The following is a 19,344-nucleotide window of genomic DNA, read 5'->3' on the forward strand; positions in this document are numbered from 1 at the left end:
TCTGGTCCTACTCAGGACTGGATCATATCCTAGCTGTCACTGGGCGGGAGGTTGGGAACGGACAGGACGGGTCACCGATTCATCACGGGGTCTCAGCTATTGTTGCTCCTTCAAAGGCCTCAGGTGTCTCTGAGGGCTCACCAGCCTGTGGTATTCATGCATTGCTGCATCAGCTGGAGTCAGATTAGACTCTGAATATCTTGCTGGAGAGTTTTAATCATGTGCAAGCAGGTCCTGTTACACAAGTTGGAGAGAAGATAGTGGACGGTTAAGAGATATGGAAATTCATTTCATTTGCTGCTTATTTTTAATTTCAATCAGTTCTTTTCTAGATGCTGATTCAAGTTTAAAAGTTTAAAGTTTAAAAAGAAACATGTGTTGATGTTACAGGATGTCCAAAACCCATAGATCTTACTGCATACACAACAACAATGATCATCTGACACTGGACATGGTAGTAAATATGCTGGGGGAATTATGAACTCAAACAATGAAGGTGTGTCACAATAAACTGAAAGCTGAAATAAAGGGAGGGAGCAAAATTACAGATCATGACATAGTCCTAGCAGTGACTTGGTTAGGTTTAGGCAACATCATTTCCTGGTGAATTCAAATGTAGTTTGATCAATTGTGTTCTGACTGTGAATATACGACTTCAAAAAAGTAGCTCATCATGTTAGAAAATGGCTTGGAAATGTCTTATTTAAGTTAAGATATTCCATTTCTAACCCAGAACACTTTTATATGTACAAAAAAAAACAAAAGAAGCCTGGGTCTGTAAACTGGAACTGAGTTGGCGCAGCATGTTACCCCAAAACAAAACAGATATTTCTCCAAGTAATCACCGACAGGCGCAGGGTTCATGCTCCTGGGGGGCCGCAAACAGCGGGAGGGAGAAGCTGCCTCTTCTCCATTTGTTTTATTTTGTTATTCCGTTCAACAATCCAGGAAATTGCTTACCTCACCTTGAGATCTCACAGTGTTGAAAACTAATTTCTTCTAAGTTTTAAGTCTGGAACAGAAACAACTCAAAAAAGAAAGTCTGCCTCATTGGTGCACCACATTGAAACCAGTTGTTATTCAGACTGATTGATAGATTCAAATGTCTGGCTTATTTTATGTTGATTTTACATTTAAAATATTCTGGAATTAATCCCTATAACCTATTCAGACCTATTTTCTTTCACAATTATGCTCAATTTACAAATTGTGTACTGTGACGAACTCATCAAGAATCATGACCAAGAATCATGACCTTACATTTTCAAGTCTATGCACGTTTGAACCTGTTTTGAGGTTATTGATTGTGGAAAAGTCTCATAATTAATTAATGCCTGCCTGAGTTTCTAACTAACCTGAAACATATAAAAGTAATACCTGGAAAAAAAGACTGATTTAATGAAAATATGGTATAGATGTGTCTGCGTACATGTCTCTGGGTACTGGACAAGTCATTTTTCAGTATTTTCCATTAAATTAGAGAGTTGGGAATACCTGGCTATCCCTAAAAAACAAAATTTTTTGTTATTGACTGGTTTACAGTGAGTGCTTCCTCATACAATCTAAAACCATACACTCAACAACACAGGATAAGATAAAGTGACGACAGTGCTTTGGCAAGAAGGACGGCTCCAAGAATCAAGATAAGTTAAAACATCAGTAGATAAAAACACTAAAATATTCAAACCAAGCCAAAGGATAAAAAATGTGCCTTTTCATAAAAACAAGATAAAGGAAACTATACAAAACATAAATACAAGGTTATGTTGCAGTTCCCTCACTTGTTAATAGCACTGATGGCTGCTGGTACAAAGCTGTTTTTGTAACGTTTGGTTTTACAAGCAGGTACCATGAACCTCCGACCTGATGGATCAGATACTAATGTTTTATTAAAATACAGAGTCAGCCAGACAATGTACACCAATATAAAACATCACATTTACTCTTTCCAACAATATTAAGATACTAATTTCAACCAAAAGCCTCTGATGATATGATAGGATATGATCTAAAGATTATTAGATGATGATGAAAATGTGAAGTCCAGCAGCTTAATAGCCAGATATTTACAGATTTGGAAGCATCCATCAAAGAAAGAAAAACTCAACTAACTTCAATGTGAAAAAAATAAACAAATGTGTGTTGAAGATTTACTAAAGGATATCAGACATCGCTTCTCAATGTTGGTTCAACTGAATCATTAAAACAAACAAAAAAACAAATGAAACTGGCATGGACAGAAATATTGGGACCCTCAACTTAATATTTTGTTACACAAACTTTTGAGGTCGTCACTGCAATCACGGGATGTGTGTAACTCTCAAAGAGACTTCTGCACCTGGAGACAGGTATTTAGGTCCACTCTTCATGAACAAGCTGCTTCGGGCTCTCTGCGGTTTGAAGGGCTCCAGTTTAGATTCAGCTGTCCAAAGGACATTCGGCTTATCGGTTTCGATTTTTACAAATTCTAGTCTCACTTTCTTATAATTTGCTTTCTACAGTGAAGTCTTCTGCAGGCGTCTTCCATTAAATCCACATTGGCCCTGACAGATGGTTAGATCTGACGGTGATGTACCTGGACTTTGAAGTTCACCCTGAATCGCTTTGGAAGCATTTTCATTCATGTTATCTGCAGAGGTGTCAAGTAACGAAGTACAAATACTTTGTTACCTTACTTAAGTAGAAATTTTGGTTATCTATACTTCACTGTAGTCATTATTTTTCAGACGACTTTTTACTTTTACTCCTTACATTTTCACGCAATTATCTGTACTTTTTACTCCTTACATTTTAAAAACAGCCTCGTTACTCTATTTCATTTCGGCCTTTAATAAAAACTATCCAGTTAAATTGCTCCATCCGGATAGAGTCAATTTGGTTGTGGTTGTTTCAGATGTTCTTGTCCAGTTTTGTTCTTACATCCGTTCCCTCAGATTCCTGCAACTAAACTTGGATGTACATTCCAATAAAGGTTAGGATAAATGATAACATGCCTCTGAAGTTTGACTTTTTGCACCATTACAATACTTATAGGCAACTAGTCATCATATCTCCTGCTCTCTGAAACACATGTTAATGCTCAATAGTACACATATATGGTTCTTTAATATATTTGCATTATACTAAGATGCATTCATTTTCAATGGCTTTTGTCCTTAATGGCTTTTTTTCCCCCTTACATTACTTTTACTTTTATACTTTAAGTAGTTTTGAAACCAGTACTTTTATGCTTTTACTTGAGTAAAAAACTTGAGTTGATACTTCAACTTCTACAGGAGTATTTTTAAACTCTAGTATCTATACTTCTACCTGAGTAATGAATGTGAATACTTTCGACACCTCTGGTTATCTGTGGCTCCAGTTTTCCTTCTGCAGCCACATCCAGGGAGGTTTTCTACACTCCTGCAGATCCTAAACTTGCAACTGTAGTCACATGAACATCAAGCTGCTTGAAGATGGTCCTCTACTCTTCAACATTAACATGCTTGTGTAGAATCTTCTTTCTCATCTCCTCAGATAACTGTCTCCTTTACTTTCTCTGGTCCAACGTCCAGTGCAGTGAACACCATGATGCCAAACAGCAGAGTGGCCATTTAAATGGTCAAACTGACTGATTGCAAGATTGAAATCATCCATGATGCTAACACACTTTTGTTTGATGTATCACTGTGGTCAAATTGTTTCAGCTCTTTTCCAGAGGTACTAAGTAATTTGTCCAGGTCATTTTCATTCTATTTTATTATCATCATGTTGAATATAATGACCCACTTTGGCGATCCCAGCTTTTTGTGGAGCTTCTCTACTCTAGATTGATATGATATCATGCAACGGTCACATGAGACGTCAACACCCTGCCATGCCTAATCTGCTCTGAAAGAACAAAGCCAAGTCAGTTCATCTGATTAATAAAAGGTTAATTGTTCTTTTTTGTCACAGGTATTCTATGAAACTGTTTTGGCATGTCCTAGCTACTTTTTGTGATGCTAATTCCTAAACTGACATTCATTGTGTCGCTCAGGGTTAGGTCTACAATTGATTTTAATAGTTCTAACAGCTCGAAAAGAAAAAGAGAAATACTTTTTCTTAATCAGTCTTTCTCATTATTTTTTTGGTCCGCATTTTCTCCGTTATAAAAAGCATCTGTCATGCGGTGTCATTTGTAAAAGCTGGCCTTTCCTTTCCCTCTGTAACTACTTCAAATCTCAGAGCTACTTCAAGGAGACAAGCGCAACTTTTGCTCCTCTGAATAGCTGACCTTGAGGTTGCGATGTTTTTCTCCTCAACACAAATGACGGATCAAACTGGACTTTTTCTTAGTTGGCTCTCAGACATTTTCACCTCTTTTGCTTTTTAGCTCAGACTCAAGGCCCACACAATTTGAGAGCCGCTGCCTGAGGAATATCAATATTAATGTTATAGACTGAACTCATTCACACCTTGATTTTGTTCCCAGGGTGCAGGGACTGATGATCAAGTGCTGATGGAGATCCTGGCCTCCAGGACTGGTGAACGGATCAAAGAAATCATCAAAGTGTACAAGAAAGGTGATGTTATGAGCAGAGAAAGAGACAAACAAGAGCAGACCAACATGGTTAATGGGACTGCTGTCGGTTCGGGAAAACAGTGAATGGTTTCTGTTGAACATTCAAATCTCAAGCTTTGTCGCTTTTATATAATTGAATGATAATCTCAAGTAAAACTGTTACCTGAGGGGGAATGACTGATTTAAAAAAGAAAAACAATTGTTTCCTAATTATGAATGAATGAATGAATGAATGAAAAACTTTATTTCGAACATGCTCAAAATAAAAACAAAAAAAATAATAAAAAAAATAAATAAATAAATATATATATATATATATATATATATATATATATATATATATATATATATATATATATATATATATATATATATATATATTTAAACCAAAGAACAATAGTTAAATAATAATCATAATAAATACAGTATAATACAAATCATAACAATCATAAATAAAAACATACCTCACTGGCTTTTTTTTTTTTCCTTTTTTTTTGCATGCTCGAAATGGAGCAGGAAGAAGTTAAAAAACGTATGTAGCCCTGCCCCGGTTATCCACAACACAAAACATAATTTGCCACCCTAAATTAAGCCGTATACATATATACATACATACATATACACATACACCTACATACTATATATTATCTATTTTATGTGACATCTTGAAAGATTTTAAACAAAGATTTTAGTCTGCGCTGTGCTTTTATACATTATCCTTATTTGGGTGGTTAAACTTAGAGGTCCCAGTATCTCTGCCAGAAATGTACAAACAATCTCTTTTGGATTCAAACTCCAAACTCAGTTTATCGCATGGGAACATTTTTGATTTTTTTTTGTGTGCTATTTTGTGCAAAGTTTCTAAAATCTTTTTGAAAAGTTAAGCCAGTTATTATCTGTATGGCTAAGTTGGCTCTGCAATGTTATGTTGTATACACTGTTTCTTTATCCTAGTTATGTCTTTTCTCTCCTGTATGAATTAGATTGAAAATATTGTTAATATAAAAGTTAAATTTTTGATTTTTTTGCGTGCTATTTTGTGCAAAACTTCTAAAATCTTTTTGAAAAGTTAAGCCAGTTATTATCTGTGTGGGCTAAGTTGGCTCTGCAATTTTATGTTGTATACACTGTTTCTTTATCCTAGTTATGTCTTTTCTCTCCTGTATGAATTAGATTGAAAATATTGTCAATATAAAATATGCAAGTAAGTGTATGAGTTATTATTCCTCACCACTGACTCTTTCACATTTTTTAATATATTAAATAATACAGCAAAGTAAAAAGCAAATGCCCAAAAGAAAAAATGTCCAAGGGCAAAGCTCCCTCTTTCTCTGAATCTGACAAAGGGAGAGGCCACTTACTAAATATTCATATTTCTCTGATCAAAGGTCCTTCTCCAAATGGAGGACAAATGCTATTGCTCGCACCTTTATTACGGTTGTCGTGAGATGTAATCTTCTAGTCCTCTTTTGTTCTTTCCTCAAGAGTTTGGAGGCAAATTGGAGAAAGATATCTGTGGTGACACGAGCGGGCACTATATGAAGCTGCTGGTGATCCTGCTGCAGGTACAGAGATTTCTGTTTCCTGACATGATAATGAGAGGCCCCCGGCGATGCCATTACCCAGTCATGAGGGGTTTTTTGGGCTTCAGAGGGGGAGGATGAAAACGCTGCTGCACACCACAGTTGATTCCTTGAATGTGTTTTGTTTTCAAGTCAGAAACGCAATCACACAATTTTGGGGGCTCTCTCGGGCTAATCTGATCCTCAGAGGTCACCTGGGTTGACAGAGGCTCTGAGCTCATCAACACTGACCTACTTTTGCTTTGTGTTTCATCCTCTCTTCCTGTATTTTCACCTGCCTGCCCTCCTACATGTCTGCCTTCATCTGGCTGTGAAGGGGAGCAGAGAGGAAGGAGTCGATGAGGAAAACATTGAGAAGGATGCTAAGGTAAGAAATGAAGAGATCAGGGGTCATTAATCAACTTTTATTTTTCTGAAATAAAATGTCTTCTTGCTAATAAATGACCCCATTAACCCTAGCTGTTTATAATTAACATGGATCCCCTTTCTTCAGCTACATTTGTCCCTTATGAACTCATCTCACAAAGAAATATTGCTCAAACTCCAAGAAAAGAAATGCAAATATTAATGCCTTTCCTAAAAACCTCAGGGGACTGTCAAAACAATTTTTATGCCAAGTGCAATTGCTGTTCTGCATTATCTTTAAAAATTAAGATGCAGTGAAGTTGAGAGTCGGGTTGTTTTTGCTTGCGGTAAGTATGATGAGCTCATTCTGTGGTTTACAGTTTTCTAAGTCACTTTGGTGCATTTATCGCAACAGAATTAAACTTTGCACAACAGTTAGTGCAACATCCACAACCTTTAGTCGTTTGGGCACAACTTAGTGGCACTTTCATGTTCCTTTCATCCAATGGCATATGCTTTTTGACATGAAGCAATTGAGTTAATACAAATCATGACAATTAACTTGCTTTTATCATTTCTGTCAAAATGAACTATACTTGTACAGGCTGAATAGTCATCGTTCATACAACTAATAATCTTCATGTCATTGCACACAAATTTGTGCATCCATTTGAAAAATATTTGTATTGTTTTTCCATGAAAATTTGATCTTGCACTGATGAAAAGGAGTGTGTGAACTATTAGTTGTAACCAATGATAAGCCTCTTGTTCACAGTCACTAACAGTTGAATCACACAAACGACTTTACAAGTATGTATATACCAGGGGACGGGATTGGCATGAGGTGCACACTGTATCTACAAAACTGCAACACATGGAAGGTCAGCCTCGTGGAAGAGGGGTGAGGAGGATGTGGGGAGGAGGGGGACAAAACTGGGGAAGAAGAGGCCAACCATATAGACAGACTCCTGATTATATCAGGGCAACACTTGTGGATCATGCGGTAAATCATGGCATCACAATGGCTGACGCTGGTGGAAGGTGCAGCCAGATGGACTAGAAGATGTCAGAGTTAAGAAGGTATTTAACTGTTGAAACACAGCTTTTTCAAGAAGCTTACTGATGAACGGAAGATTAGAGATGGGTCTATAATTTTGCATTAGCCCATCCATCCATCCATCCATCCATCCATCCATCCATCCATCCATCCATCCATCCATCCATCCATCCATCCATCCATCCATCCATCCATCCATCCATCCATCCATCCATCGTCCACCGCTTATCCGTTCCTGGGTCGTGGGGACAGCAGCCTCAGCAGGGATGTCCAGACTTCCTTCACCCCAGACACTTCCTCCAGCTCTTCCGAGGGGAGTCCGAGCCGTTCCCAGGCCAGCCGACAGACATAGTCTCTCCAGGGTGTCCTGGGTCTTCCCCGGGGTCTCCTCCCGGAGGGACATGCCTGGAACACCTCCCTAGGGAGGCATCCGGTACAGATGCCCAAGCCACCTCAGCTGACTCCTCTCAATGTGATGGGAGCAGCGGCTCGATTCTGAGCTCCTCCCGGGTGACCGAACTCCTCACCCTATCTCTAAGGGAGCGTCCAGCCGCCCTGCGGAGGAAACTCATCTCGGCCGCTTGTATCCGCGATCTCGTCCTTTCGGTCACTACCCAAAGTTCATGACCATAGGTGAGGGTAGGTGCGTAGATTGACCAGTAAATCGAGAGCTTCGCCTTTCGACTCAGCTCCTTCTTCACCACGACGGTCCGGTACATCGACTGCATAACTGCGGATGCTGCACCGATCCGTCTGTCAATCTCACGCTCCATCGTTCCCTCACTCGTGAACAAGACCCCGAGATACTTGAACTCCTCCACCTGAGGCAGGACTTCTCCACCCACACGGAGAAGGCACGCCACCCTTTCCGATGGAGAACCATGGCCTCGGTTTTGGAGGTGCTGATTCTCATCCCTGCGTCGCACTCGGCCTCAAACCGCCCCAGCACATGCTGAAGGTCCCGGTCCGATGAAGCCAACAGGACAACGTCATCCGCAAAAAGCAGAGATGAAATCCTGAGGTTCCCAAACCGGATACCCTCCGGCCCCTGGCTGCGCCTAGAAATCCTGTCCATAAAAATTATGAACAGAACCGGTGACAAAGGGCAGCCCTGCCGGAGTTCAACACACACCGGGAACAAGTCTGACATACTGCCGGCAATGCGAACCAGACTCCTGCTCCGATCATACAGAGACCGGACAGCCCTTAACAGAGGGCCCCGGACTCCATACTCACTCAGCACCCCCCACAGAATGGCACGAGGGACACGGTCAAATGCCTTCTCCAGATCCACAAAACACATGTAGACTGGTTGGGCAAATTCCCATGAACCCTCGAGCACCCTGCGGAGGGTATAGAGCTGGTCCAGTGTTCCACGACCGGGACGAAAACCGCATTGTTCCTCCTGAATCCGAGGTTCGACTATCGGCCGTAATCTCCTCTCCAATACCCTGGCGTAGACTTTCCTGGGGAGGCTGAGAAGTGTAATCCCCCTGTAGTTGGAACACACTCTCCGGTCCCCCTTTTTAAAGAGAGGGACCACCACCCCGGGTTTGCCACTCCAGCGGTACTGTCCCCTTCCTCCATGCAATGTCACAGAGGCGTGTCAACCAAGACAGCCCTACGACATCCAGAGACATGAGGTACTCAGGGCGAATCTCATCCACCCCCGGTGCCACTGAGGAGCTTATGAACCACCTCGGTGACCTCGGCTTGGGTGATGGATGAGCACGTCCCCGAGTCCCCACTCTCTGCTTCCTCAGTGGAAGGCATGTCAGTCGGGTTGAGGAGATCCTCGAAGTATTCCTTCCACCGTCCGACGATGTCCCCAGTCGAGGTCAACAGCTCCCCACCCGCACCATAAACGGTGCCGGCAGAGTACTGCTTCCCCCTTCTGAGGCGCTGAACGGTCCACCAGAATTTCCTCGAGGCCGACCGAAAGTCTTCCTCCATGGCCTCCCCGAACTCCTCCCAGACCCGGGTTTTTGCCTCCAAGACTGCCCGAGCCGCGGCTCGCTTGGCCTGCCGGTACCTACCTACTGCGTCAGGACTCCCACAGGCTAACATAGCCCGGTAGGACTCCTTCTTCAGTCTGATGGCATCCTGTACTTCCGGTGTCCACCACCGGGTTCTAGGATTGCCGCCACGACAGGCACCAGAGACCTTGCATCCACAACTTCGAGCCACCGCGTCGACAATGGAGGCAGAGAACATGGTCCACTCAGACTCGATGTCCCCCGGCTCCCCCGGGATCCGAGAGAAGTTCTCTCGGAGGTGGGAGTTGAAGATGTCCCTGACAGAGGGCTCCGCCAGACGTTCCCAACAGACCCTCACAATCCGTTTGGGTCTGCCCGGTCCGTCCAACCTCCTCCTCCGCCAGCGCATCCAACTCACCACCAGGTGGTGATCAGTTGACAGCTCAGCCCCTCTCTTCACCCGAGTGTCCAAGACATGCGGCCGAAGGTCAGATGAAACGACAACAAAGTCGATCATTGACCTCCGGCCTAGGGTGTCCTGGTGCCACGTGCACTGATGGACACCCTTATGTTTGAACATGGTTTTCATTATGGACAAACCGTGACTAGCACAGAAGTCCAACAACAAAACACCGCTCGGGTTCAGATCGGGGAGGCCGTTCCTCCCAATCACGCCTCTCCAGGTATCACTGTCATTGCCCACGTGAGCGTTGAAGTCCCCCAGTAGAACAATGGAGTCCCCAGTTGGAGCACTATCCAGTACTCCTCCGAGGGACTCCAAGAAGGCCGGGTACTCTGCACTGCTGTTCGGCCCGTAGGCACAAACAACAGTGAGAGACCTTTTCCCAACCCGAAGGCGCAGGGAAGCGACCCTCTCGTTCACCGGGGTGAACTCCAACACATGGCGACTGAGCTGAGGGGCTATAACCAAGCCCACACCAGCCCGCCGCCTCTCACCCTGGGCAACTCCAGAGTAGTGGAGGGTCCAGCCCCTTTCGAGGAGCTGGGTTCCAGAACCCAAGCTATGTGTGGAGGTGAGCCCGACTATCTCTAGCCGGTATCTCTCAACCTCACGCACAAGCTCCGGCTCCTTCCCTCCCAACGAGGTAATTTTGCATTAGCAACTTGTCCAAATTGATCTTTACAGCGGTTTGATGCTGTCTTCAAGGTCTGGGGGGAAACCACCTGACAAAAGGGATGAGTTCACTATTTGAATCAGATCAGATGCCATGACGGGTAAAACTTTCTGGAAGAAAGCCGTGTCTAAAATATTGCAACAACAGGAGGATGAGTTTAGCTGATCCATAATGTCCTCCAGGTTTTTGTAGTTGATTGGGTAAAATTGTGTAGATTTGTCAAAATGAGTTTTAATTGGAGACAGCATTGTTGCTGGACTTTATATTGCTACACTGACTGCTTTTCTAATCTTCTGGATTGCCTCAGTAAAGAAGTTGGCAATTGATTGCAGGCCTTAGTAGAGTTGAGTTCAGATGCTGCGGACACACGAGGGTTTGTTAACCGTCCACTGTAGCAAACAAGGCACAACTTTTATTGATGATTTCAGAAAAGAAGGATTCCCTTACATTCCTCAGATGTAAATTATATCTGTGAAGTCTCCCTTTATAGATATCATTGTGAACCTGTAGTCTAGTATTTCACCACCTCCCTTTGGCTTTTCGACACTCCCTTTTTTACTTCTTACTCGCGGGGCATTTCTCCACGAAGATTTCGTCTTACCAGAGACAACCTTCACTTTAGTGGGAGCACTGAAACCAATGATATCTGATCTGAGAAGGCTTTGAGCTTTCTGCTCATCCCCTTCATGTACATGGCATCAGTGTTGGTGCTTCAGTCCAGTCTGTCATTCAAGTGCACCCCCAGGTACTTGTAGCCGTTCACCACTTCCACATCCGCGCCCTTGATGGATATGGCAGTGCTGGACCTACTGCACAAAGCTACTCATCAGGGTCCTGACTGTCTTTGATACACCCAGTACTCGAGTTGTAAAAAAAAATCAGGGGGGATGGTGGATTTTATCATATGGGGACAGATAATTTGTGCTGATTACAAATAATATAATATATTACAAATAATAGCAGTGACCAAAACACCTGCAGAAATACTGCAGGAATGACATAGCAGCAGTTAAATGCAGCCTTCTGTAAGCTTTAAATATCCACTGGGCTTACATCAAATACATCAAAACACAACAATAAAAAACAGTTTTCTGAACTTATCAATATGACTCTGTCCTTCACAGGATAAGTAAAATGGATCACTGCAAAAACTCAAAATAATAAATATTTGTCTTATTTCTAGTTAAAATGTCTCATTTTAGGGGGGGCGCTGTGGAGCTATGAGGGGATAGGACGCGTCTCGCTGTAGCTCCTACAGATTTCACGTTAAAATTACATTTAACACAAAACCTGTGCAATCTTTGACCTGCCGGTTACCGTATTCTTCATCCTAAACTCTCTGGGTGCCCATTACACTGCGAAAAATGCCGACACGAGCGGGGACGACCTGGGAAACGGAGAATGAAGGTGAGGGCCCGACTGAAGCGCCGGTCCAGAGTGAGGGGGAGGACCCGGCGCCGAGCACTCCGAGCACGGACATCCAAGCTGTGCTGGCCGCCATAGCATCACTGCAAGCGGAGCTGTCCCAAGCTAAGTCGGACATTTGCGACAAAATTGACGAGAAAATTGCTGTTGTGAATACGGCTTTGAGATCTGAAATTGCCGCTCTGAGAACAGAAAGTGACGCCGCATTTGTTGTGGTACACGGCAAACTGAACTCCCAGAGTGAAACGCTGAAAAGTTTAGAAGCTAATGCTAATGCTACTTCCGATACTGTTGCGGACCTAGAAGCTACGGTGAAGCAGCTGCACAGCCAGGTTGAGCAACTGTCAGAAAAGTGTTTGGACCTGGAGGGGCGATCTAAGCGTCAGAATTTGAGAATCGCGGGAGTCAAGGAAGGGGAAGAAGACGGCCAGAAAGCCAGGGATTTCGTGGCCCAGCTGCTTATGGAGGTTTTACAGCTGGATGAAAAACCAGTGATCGACCGAGCCCACAGAGCCCTGAGGCAGCGTCCTGGGGACAGCGAGCCTCCTCGGCACCTGATTCTCAGGGTGCACTACTGTCACGCGCTGGAGAGCATCCTGCAAAAGGTCATGAAATCCCGAAATCTGACATATCGAGGGCAGCGGATCCAAGTCTTCAGAGACTTTCCACCCACTGTTGTTAAACGCAGAGCCGCCTTCACTCCAGCCAAGAAGTTGCTGCGGGACCAGCCTGGAGTCAAATTTGGTCTCCTGTATCCAGCCAAGTTGAGAGTGACTCACAATGGTAAAGAGACCACGTTCACAGATCCTGATGAGGCCCGTCGGTATGCTGAAAACCACTTCGGTCAGGGTCGTACCTGAGGTGCACGTCTGAGAGCATGGACCATGCTCTTTTGATAGAGACTGGAGGTAAATGACAACTAGACCAGAGGCATGGATTCCAGTCCCCCTCTCCCTACTACAATGTGAAACTTTTTTATTAAAAAAAAAAAATATATATATATATATGTATATATATTTTCTCTTATTAGGTTTACGTATATTTATTTGCTTTTTGCCTGCATATCTGCTAGAATGCATATTTCATTTGGTAGTTTGAACTTAATTTTTGGACAATTACATTATTTTCTTGGACATTACTGTACTGCAGAGACAGCATGGCTTTAAGTCACTCAGAGGAGGGGACGCCTTGTTAATCCTAGGGGTTTATGAATGGGTGTGAACCCCAGAGTTTTGTGTTTATTTCAATACGGTCTGCTAAAAAGTGGAAGTTTACATATCTTTTCAATGCTGTTAATGGGAGATGTTTAATCCCTTTTGTAACTAAATAGGTTTTGTTAGAATTTTGACAACTGTAGGGCTACTAGCTCTAACTGTAGGATCAAGAGTTCAACCACAGTCGGTTGTTAGAGTTTCTTCTCTGTTAGAGAGGTTAGACTACGTATTTCTGATGTTTTTGTTTTTCCGTTTATCTGTGTCTTGGGTGGGAGGGGGGCGGGATTGGGTGGGGGGGTGGGTGGAGTGTCATTTAACTCACAGTTACATATACCCAGCGGAGCAGGGAGAGAGTCTGAGGATGGATGCCTGCAACCACCCTACATAATGCAAAATAATAACAGCAGGAGGGATGATATAACATTCTGCTCGTGGAATGTTAATGGCGTTAACGAGCCAGTTAAGAGAGGCAAGGTGCTCGCTCACCTTAAATCCTTGCAGGCGGATGTAATTTTTTTACAGGAAACCCACCTGAAAAACGACTCGCATGCTAAGCTCAGGTGTAGGTGGATACAACATATCTATCACTCTAATTTTTCAGTTAAGGCTCGTGGCACGGCCATCTTAATCCGTAGGGGGGTTCCCTTTAAACATCTGTCTACAATAGCGGATAAGGACGGGAGATATGTCATGGTTGTGGGAGAATTTCACTCTACACCTGTAACATTATTAAATATATATGGACCCAATTACGACGATCCAGGATTTTTCAAAAAAGTTTTTAATCTGATTCCTGATATCTCCAGCACCAATCTAATAGTTGGTGGAGACTTTAATTTAGTTTTGGACACTTATTTGGATAGGTCTTCTTCACAGAGGGTGGAACCTTCCAGGGCCTCTAATCTGCTGAGATCTTATATTGAAAATATGAATGTTTTTGATGTGTGGCGGATTTCTAATGCTACTGGTAGAGACTATTCCTTTCATTCTAAGGTACATAATAGCTATACCAGAATAGACTTTTTCTTGGTTGATGGTAAACTAATGCCATTTTCCTACAATGCGAAATACCACAATATTATTATTTCCGATCACAGCCCAATATCATTTTCTTTACAGCTTGGTGAGAACATGCCTGCCCAGAGAAATTGGAGATTCAATCCTCAACTCATCACAGATAAGAAGTTCTGTGAATATCTGGAATCAAACATTGAGTTATTTTTTGAAACTAACGATAATGAAAATACATCTCCTACACTGTTATGGGAAGCCTTTAAGGCCTTTCTGAGAGGGCACATTATTTCTTTTCAATCCTCTCTCAAGAAGCGTAATAAGGCAAAACAACTAGAACTTGAGGAGGAAATCCGTAAACTCGATATGGAGAATGCTCTGCGCCCCTCATTAGAAAAACATACTAAAATATCGACTCTTAAATTTAAACTTAACAAGTTACTATCAGATAGGATTTGCAGAGCCTTTATTTTTACAAAACAGCGATATTTTGAATTCGGCGATAAGCCACACAAATTACTGGCGAGACAACTACGAAAACTTGAGAACGACAGGACTATCCACAAAATTAAGTCTGGTTCAGGAAATGTCCTTACATCTCCCAAGGATATTAATGACAGATTTAGACAGTTTTATGAAACGCTATACACTTCTGAGGTTAACTCTGTGGGAGAAACAATGCAGAAATTTCTGGATAAATGTAATCTCCCGTCTCTGAGTGAAGCGGACCGCGATACCTTAGGAGCAGACATTACATGTAAAGAGCTATTAGCAACCATTGGTTCGATGAAAAACGGTAAAAGCCCCGGCCCTGATGGACTCAGCAATGAGATTTATAAGAGGTTTGGGGGATTGCTGGTTCCTTATCTGCGCAAAATGTACATCCAATCGTATGGGGATGGAGTACTGCCCCAGACGCTGACCGAGGCCACTATCACCCTCCTTCCCAAAAAAGGGAAATATTTGGAAGAAGTAGGTTCTTATAGGCCAATCTCGTTATTAAACTCGGATCAAAAAATTCTAGCCAAGACATTGGCCAGAAGACTTAACGTATTCATGTGCAAGCTGATTCACCCTGACCAAACTGGGTTTATCCCACAAAGAAATTCTTTCCATAACTTCAGACGTCTTTTAAATATCATGCATTCTCCCAGGCTTCCCCAAAAGAACCTTATTATTCTTAGTCTGGACGCCGAAAAAGCGTTTGATAGGGTAGAATTGGTATACTTATTTTCGGTCTTGCAGAAGTTCAACTGTGGTGATAAATTTGTGTCCTGGACTAAGCTCTTGTACAATAGCCCCCGGGCCAGAATTCTTACTAACAGAACGCTTTCTGATCCTTTCCGGCTAGGTAGGGGCACGAGGCAGGGCTGCCCACTTAGCCCTCTACTGTTCGCGCTAGCCATGGAACCGCTGGCCGAGACTGTCCGTTTGCATCCAGATATACATGGTTACAATACAGAATACACTAAGAATAAAATATCGCTGTACGCGGACGACATTTTGTTATTTGTCACGCAGCCTAGGATTACAATTCCCTCGATTTTGAAAACATTTCAACTGTTTGGTAGTTTCTCCGGGTACAAAATTAACTGGGGCAAAAGCGAGCTACTACCAATACATGTAACAGATCAAGATTGGCTCAAACAGTTTCCTCTCAGAATAGCATCAGACAGTCTAACTTATTTGGGGATAGTAATTACCAAGAAGTATAATGATCTTTACAAGGCCAATTTTCCCACCCTGTTGAATAAATTAGAAAACAATATACAATTTTGGAAAACACTCCCCATTTCTCTGCTGGGCAGAGTGAATGCTGTTAAGATGATTTTTCTCCCTCAGCTACTTTATCTTTTTCAGAACCTACCTATTTACCTTGCCAAATCTTTTTTCATTAAATTGGACTCTATCATTCTCCCCTTTGTATGGAATTACAAGTCTCATAGAATAAAGAAGGATCATCTTTGTAAACACAAAACTAATGGGGGTCTAGCACTGCCTAATTAGGGCCCGAGCACTTGCAGTGCGAAGGCCCTATTGTAATTGCAGGAATTCTTCTTCTTCTTCTTCTTCTTATTGTTCTGACAAAAGGAAGGCCTTTTTGCCCCCTAAACGTGCCCAAAAAGTCACCAAATTTTGCATGCAAGTCAGGCCTGGCGAAAAATTTTATATTTAAGGGTTTGCATTAATGGGCGTGGTAAAATGGCTCAACAGCGCCCCCTTGAAAACTTTGTGCCTCAAGCCCCACAATGCGGTTTGTCGTACATGCACGAAAATCGGTACACACCTGTATCATGGGGCAACTTAAAGAAAAGTCTCTGGGCGTCATGTCGAGAAACCGAACAGGAAGTCGGCCATTTCGAATTAATCGTGTCACTTTGGCGCAATTTATGCCATTCCTTCGGCAGTTAATACGGCCCGAACCATAACGTGCCCCCAAGTGTGTTATACATCAAAATGTGCGTCTTCATCCTGCGACAACACGCATTACTTTTCTCTTTCAAAAGCGTTACCGTGGCGACGCTAGACGCCAAAAAGCGCGCCCACCCTTCATCTGGTTGGTTCAGACCGAAAAAACTTTGCGCCTCAAGCCCCAGAATACGGTGTGACGTACATGAACGAAAATCGGTACACACCTGTATCATGTCGCAACTTAAAGAAAAGTCTCTTGGCGCCATGGCCGAAACCGAACAGGAAGTCGGCCATTTCGAACATTCTGAATTAATCACGTAATTTTGGAGCAATATATGCCATTCCTTCGAGAATTAATACGGCCCGAACCGTATCGTGAACCCAGATGTGTTATACGTACAAATGTGCGTGTCCATCCTGCGACTACACGCATTACTTTTCTCTTTCAAAAGTGTTACCGTGGCGACGCTAGACGCCAAAAAGCGTGCCCCCCCTTCATCTGATTGGTCCATATTTGATAGTTCCCCAAAAGGCACCAAAATTGGCATGCAAGCCAGGCCTGGCGATAAATTTGATATTTCATGGTTTGCATTAATGGGCGTGGCAAAATGGCTCAACAGCGCCCCCCGGAAAACTTTGTGCCTCAAGCCCTACAATACGGTTTGACGTACATGCACGAAAATCGCTACACACCTGTATCATGGCACAACTTAAAGAAAAGTCTCTTGGAGCCATGGCCAAAACCGAACAGGAAGTCGGCCATTTTGAAATCTGATTGGTCCATATTTGATAGTTCTCCAAAAGTCACCAAATTTGGCATGCAAGACAGACTTGGCGATAAATTTGATATTTCATGGTTTGCATTAATGGGCGTGGCCTAACGGCTCAACAGCGCCCCCTAGAATACTATTCTCTGCCATAACTTTTGAATGTTTTGACATAGAGAGTCGTAGGTGGTGTCATGGGACTCGGTATTGAGTCCTTTACCATAATTGGTGAAAATTAACCCCGCCCCTTCTTCTGATTGGTTGTCCCGATTTTCTGCTGTAACTTTTGAATGGTTTGACATAGAGAGTCATGGGTGGTGTCATCAGATTCTGTATGGAGTCCTTGGCCTTCATTGGCCTGAATTAGCCCCGCCCCTTCTTCTGATTGGTTGTCCCTTTTTCTGCTATATCTTTTGAATGGTTTGACATAGGAAGTCGTGGGTGGTGTCGTTTCTGATATGCTTATGGGGGGGGGGCGGTGGCCGTGAGTGCGAGGGCCCGTTCATCGCTGCTTGCAGCTTTAATTTTATTTTATATTACTGGGCCACTGGAATACGCTCTATGGCATATTGGTTAGACGACAACCCGATACCCTATGACGGGCTAGAGATGGAACGGGAAGATTGTCTACCTCATTCTATTAGAGCTGTTGTACTATCTCCTGTCCCAGTCAATAGATCTTGTTTTAAACATAACCCTGTAATTTACGCTTTAACTAAGATTTGGAAACAACTAAGGAATCATTTTAATTTTAAGGCAGTTTCATTTCTGTTGCCTATAACTGCAAACCCTTCTTTCACACCATCAGCTCTGGACGAGGCCTTTTCCACCTGGAAACGATTGGGGATTTGTATTGTTGGTAACCTATACATAGAGGGGACCTTTGCCTCTTTCCAGCAACTCCAAGAAAGGTTTAATTTACAGAAGAATCAGTTTTTCAGGTATCTTCAGATTAGGAACTATGTCAGAACACACCTCCCTAATTTTGAGAAGGCAATTCCAGATAAAATAGAGAGTTTATTTAACCTGTTCCCCAATCCACGCTACATAATCTTGCAACTATATGAGATTCTACAAAGCATGTGCCTTCCCGGGATGGATAGGATAAAAGAAGGGTGGGAAAGAGAGTTCGGAGCCCTGATACCTCCCAATGTGTGGGAGGAGAGTTTGGAGCACATCCATGACTGTTCTATAAATGCCCGACACTGTCTGATTCAATTTGAAATATTGCACAGACTACATTACTCCAAAACGAGGCTGCATAAAATATTTCCTGAAGTCTCTCCTCTGTGTGAGAAATGTGAGTCCATGGAGGGTACCCTATCTCATAGTTTTGCTCTCTGCCCCAAACTTCAAAACTACTGGCATGAAATATTTGATTTCTTTTCGTTGATTTTGGGCATTCAACTAGACCCGGACCCTATTTTAATAATTCTGGGATCATCTGAGGGGCTAAGGAAGCTAAATAGGGTACAGCGGCACCTTCTGGCATATGGCCTTATAACAGCAAAAAAGCTGATCCTACTTAACTGGAAGAAGAGGGAGGCCCCCTCATTTAAACATTGGTTGACGGCTTTGACAGACACCTTACATTTGGAGAGAATTCGATTTATTCTGAAAGACAAGTTGAGGGACCTTGATAAAATCTGGCAACCTTTGGTCTCTCATCTCGAAAGAGAACCTGACTGAATCCCTAGTTGGATGCACTCCTGGGGGGGGGGGGGGGGGGGGGGGGTAGGAAGGAGGGGGGGGGGGGGTGGGGGTATGCACTGTTGCCTTCTTTGTTTTGTTTTGTTTTTTTGTTTTTTTTGTTTTTTTTTTGTTTTTTTTCCTGTCCATTTTTGTTTCACCTGCTTTGTGGATGCAGGGCTTTGC

General features: G+C 42.9%; 1 protein-coding gene across 1 annotated transcript in view; it reads left to right on the forward strand.

Moving 5' to 3' along the window:
- The window catches only part of anxa5a (annexin A5a), a 38,168-nt gene that overhangs the window by 8,128 nt on the left and 10,696 nt on the right, over positions 1 to 19,344 (forward strand). Inside the window, exons 5-7 of the mRNA XM_061726494.1 lie at positions 4,454 to 4,544; positions 6,029 to 6,108; positions 6,443 to 6,493. Of these exons, the coding sequence (XP_061582478.1) occupies positions 4,454 to 4,544; positions 6,029 to 6,108; positions 6,443 to 6,493 (222 nt within the window). The remainder of the gene's footprint in view (positions 1 to 4,453; positions 4,545 to 6,028; positions 6,109 to 6,442; positions 6,494 to 19,344) is intronic.

This window comes from Cololabis saira, chromosome 7 (assembly GCF_033807715.1).
Source record: "Cololabis saira isolate AMF1-May2022 chromosome 7, fColSai1.1, whole genome shotgun sequence".
Taxonomy (NCBI): domain Eukaryota; kingdom Metazoa; phylum Chordata; class Actinopteri; order Beloniformes; family Belonidae; genus Cololabis; species Cololabis saira.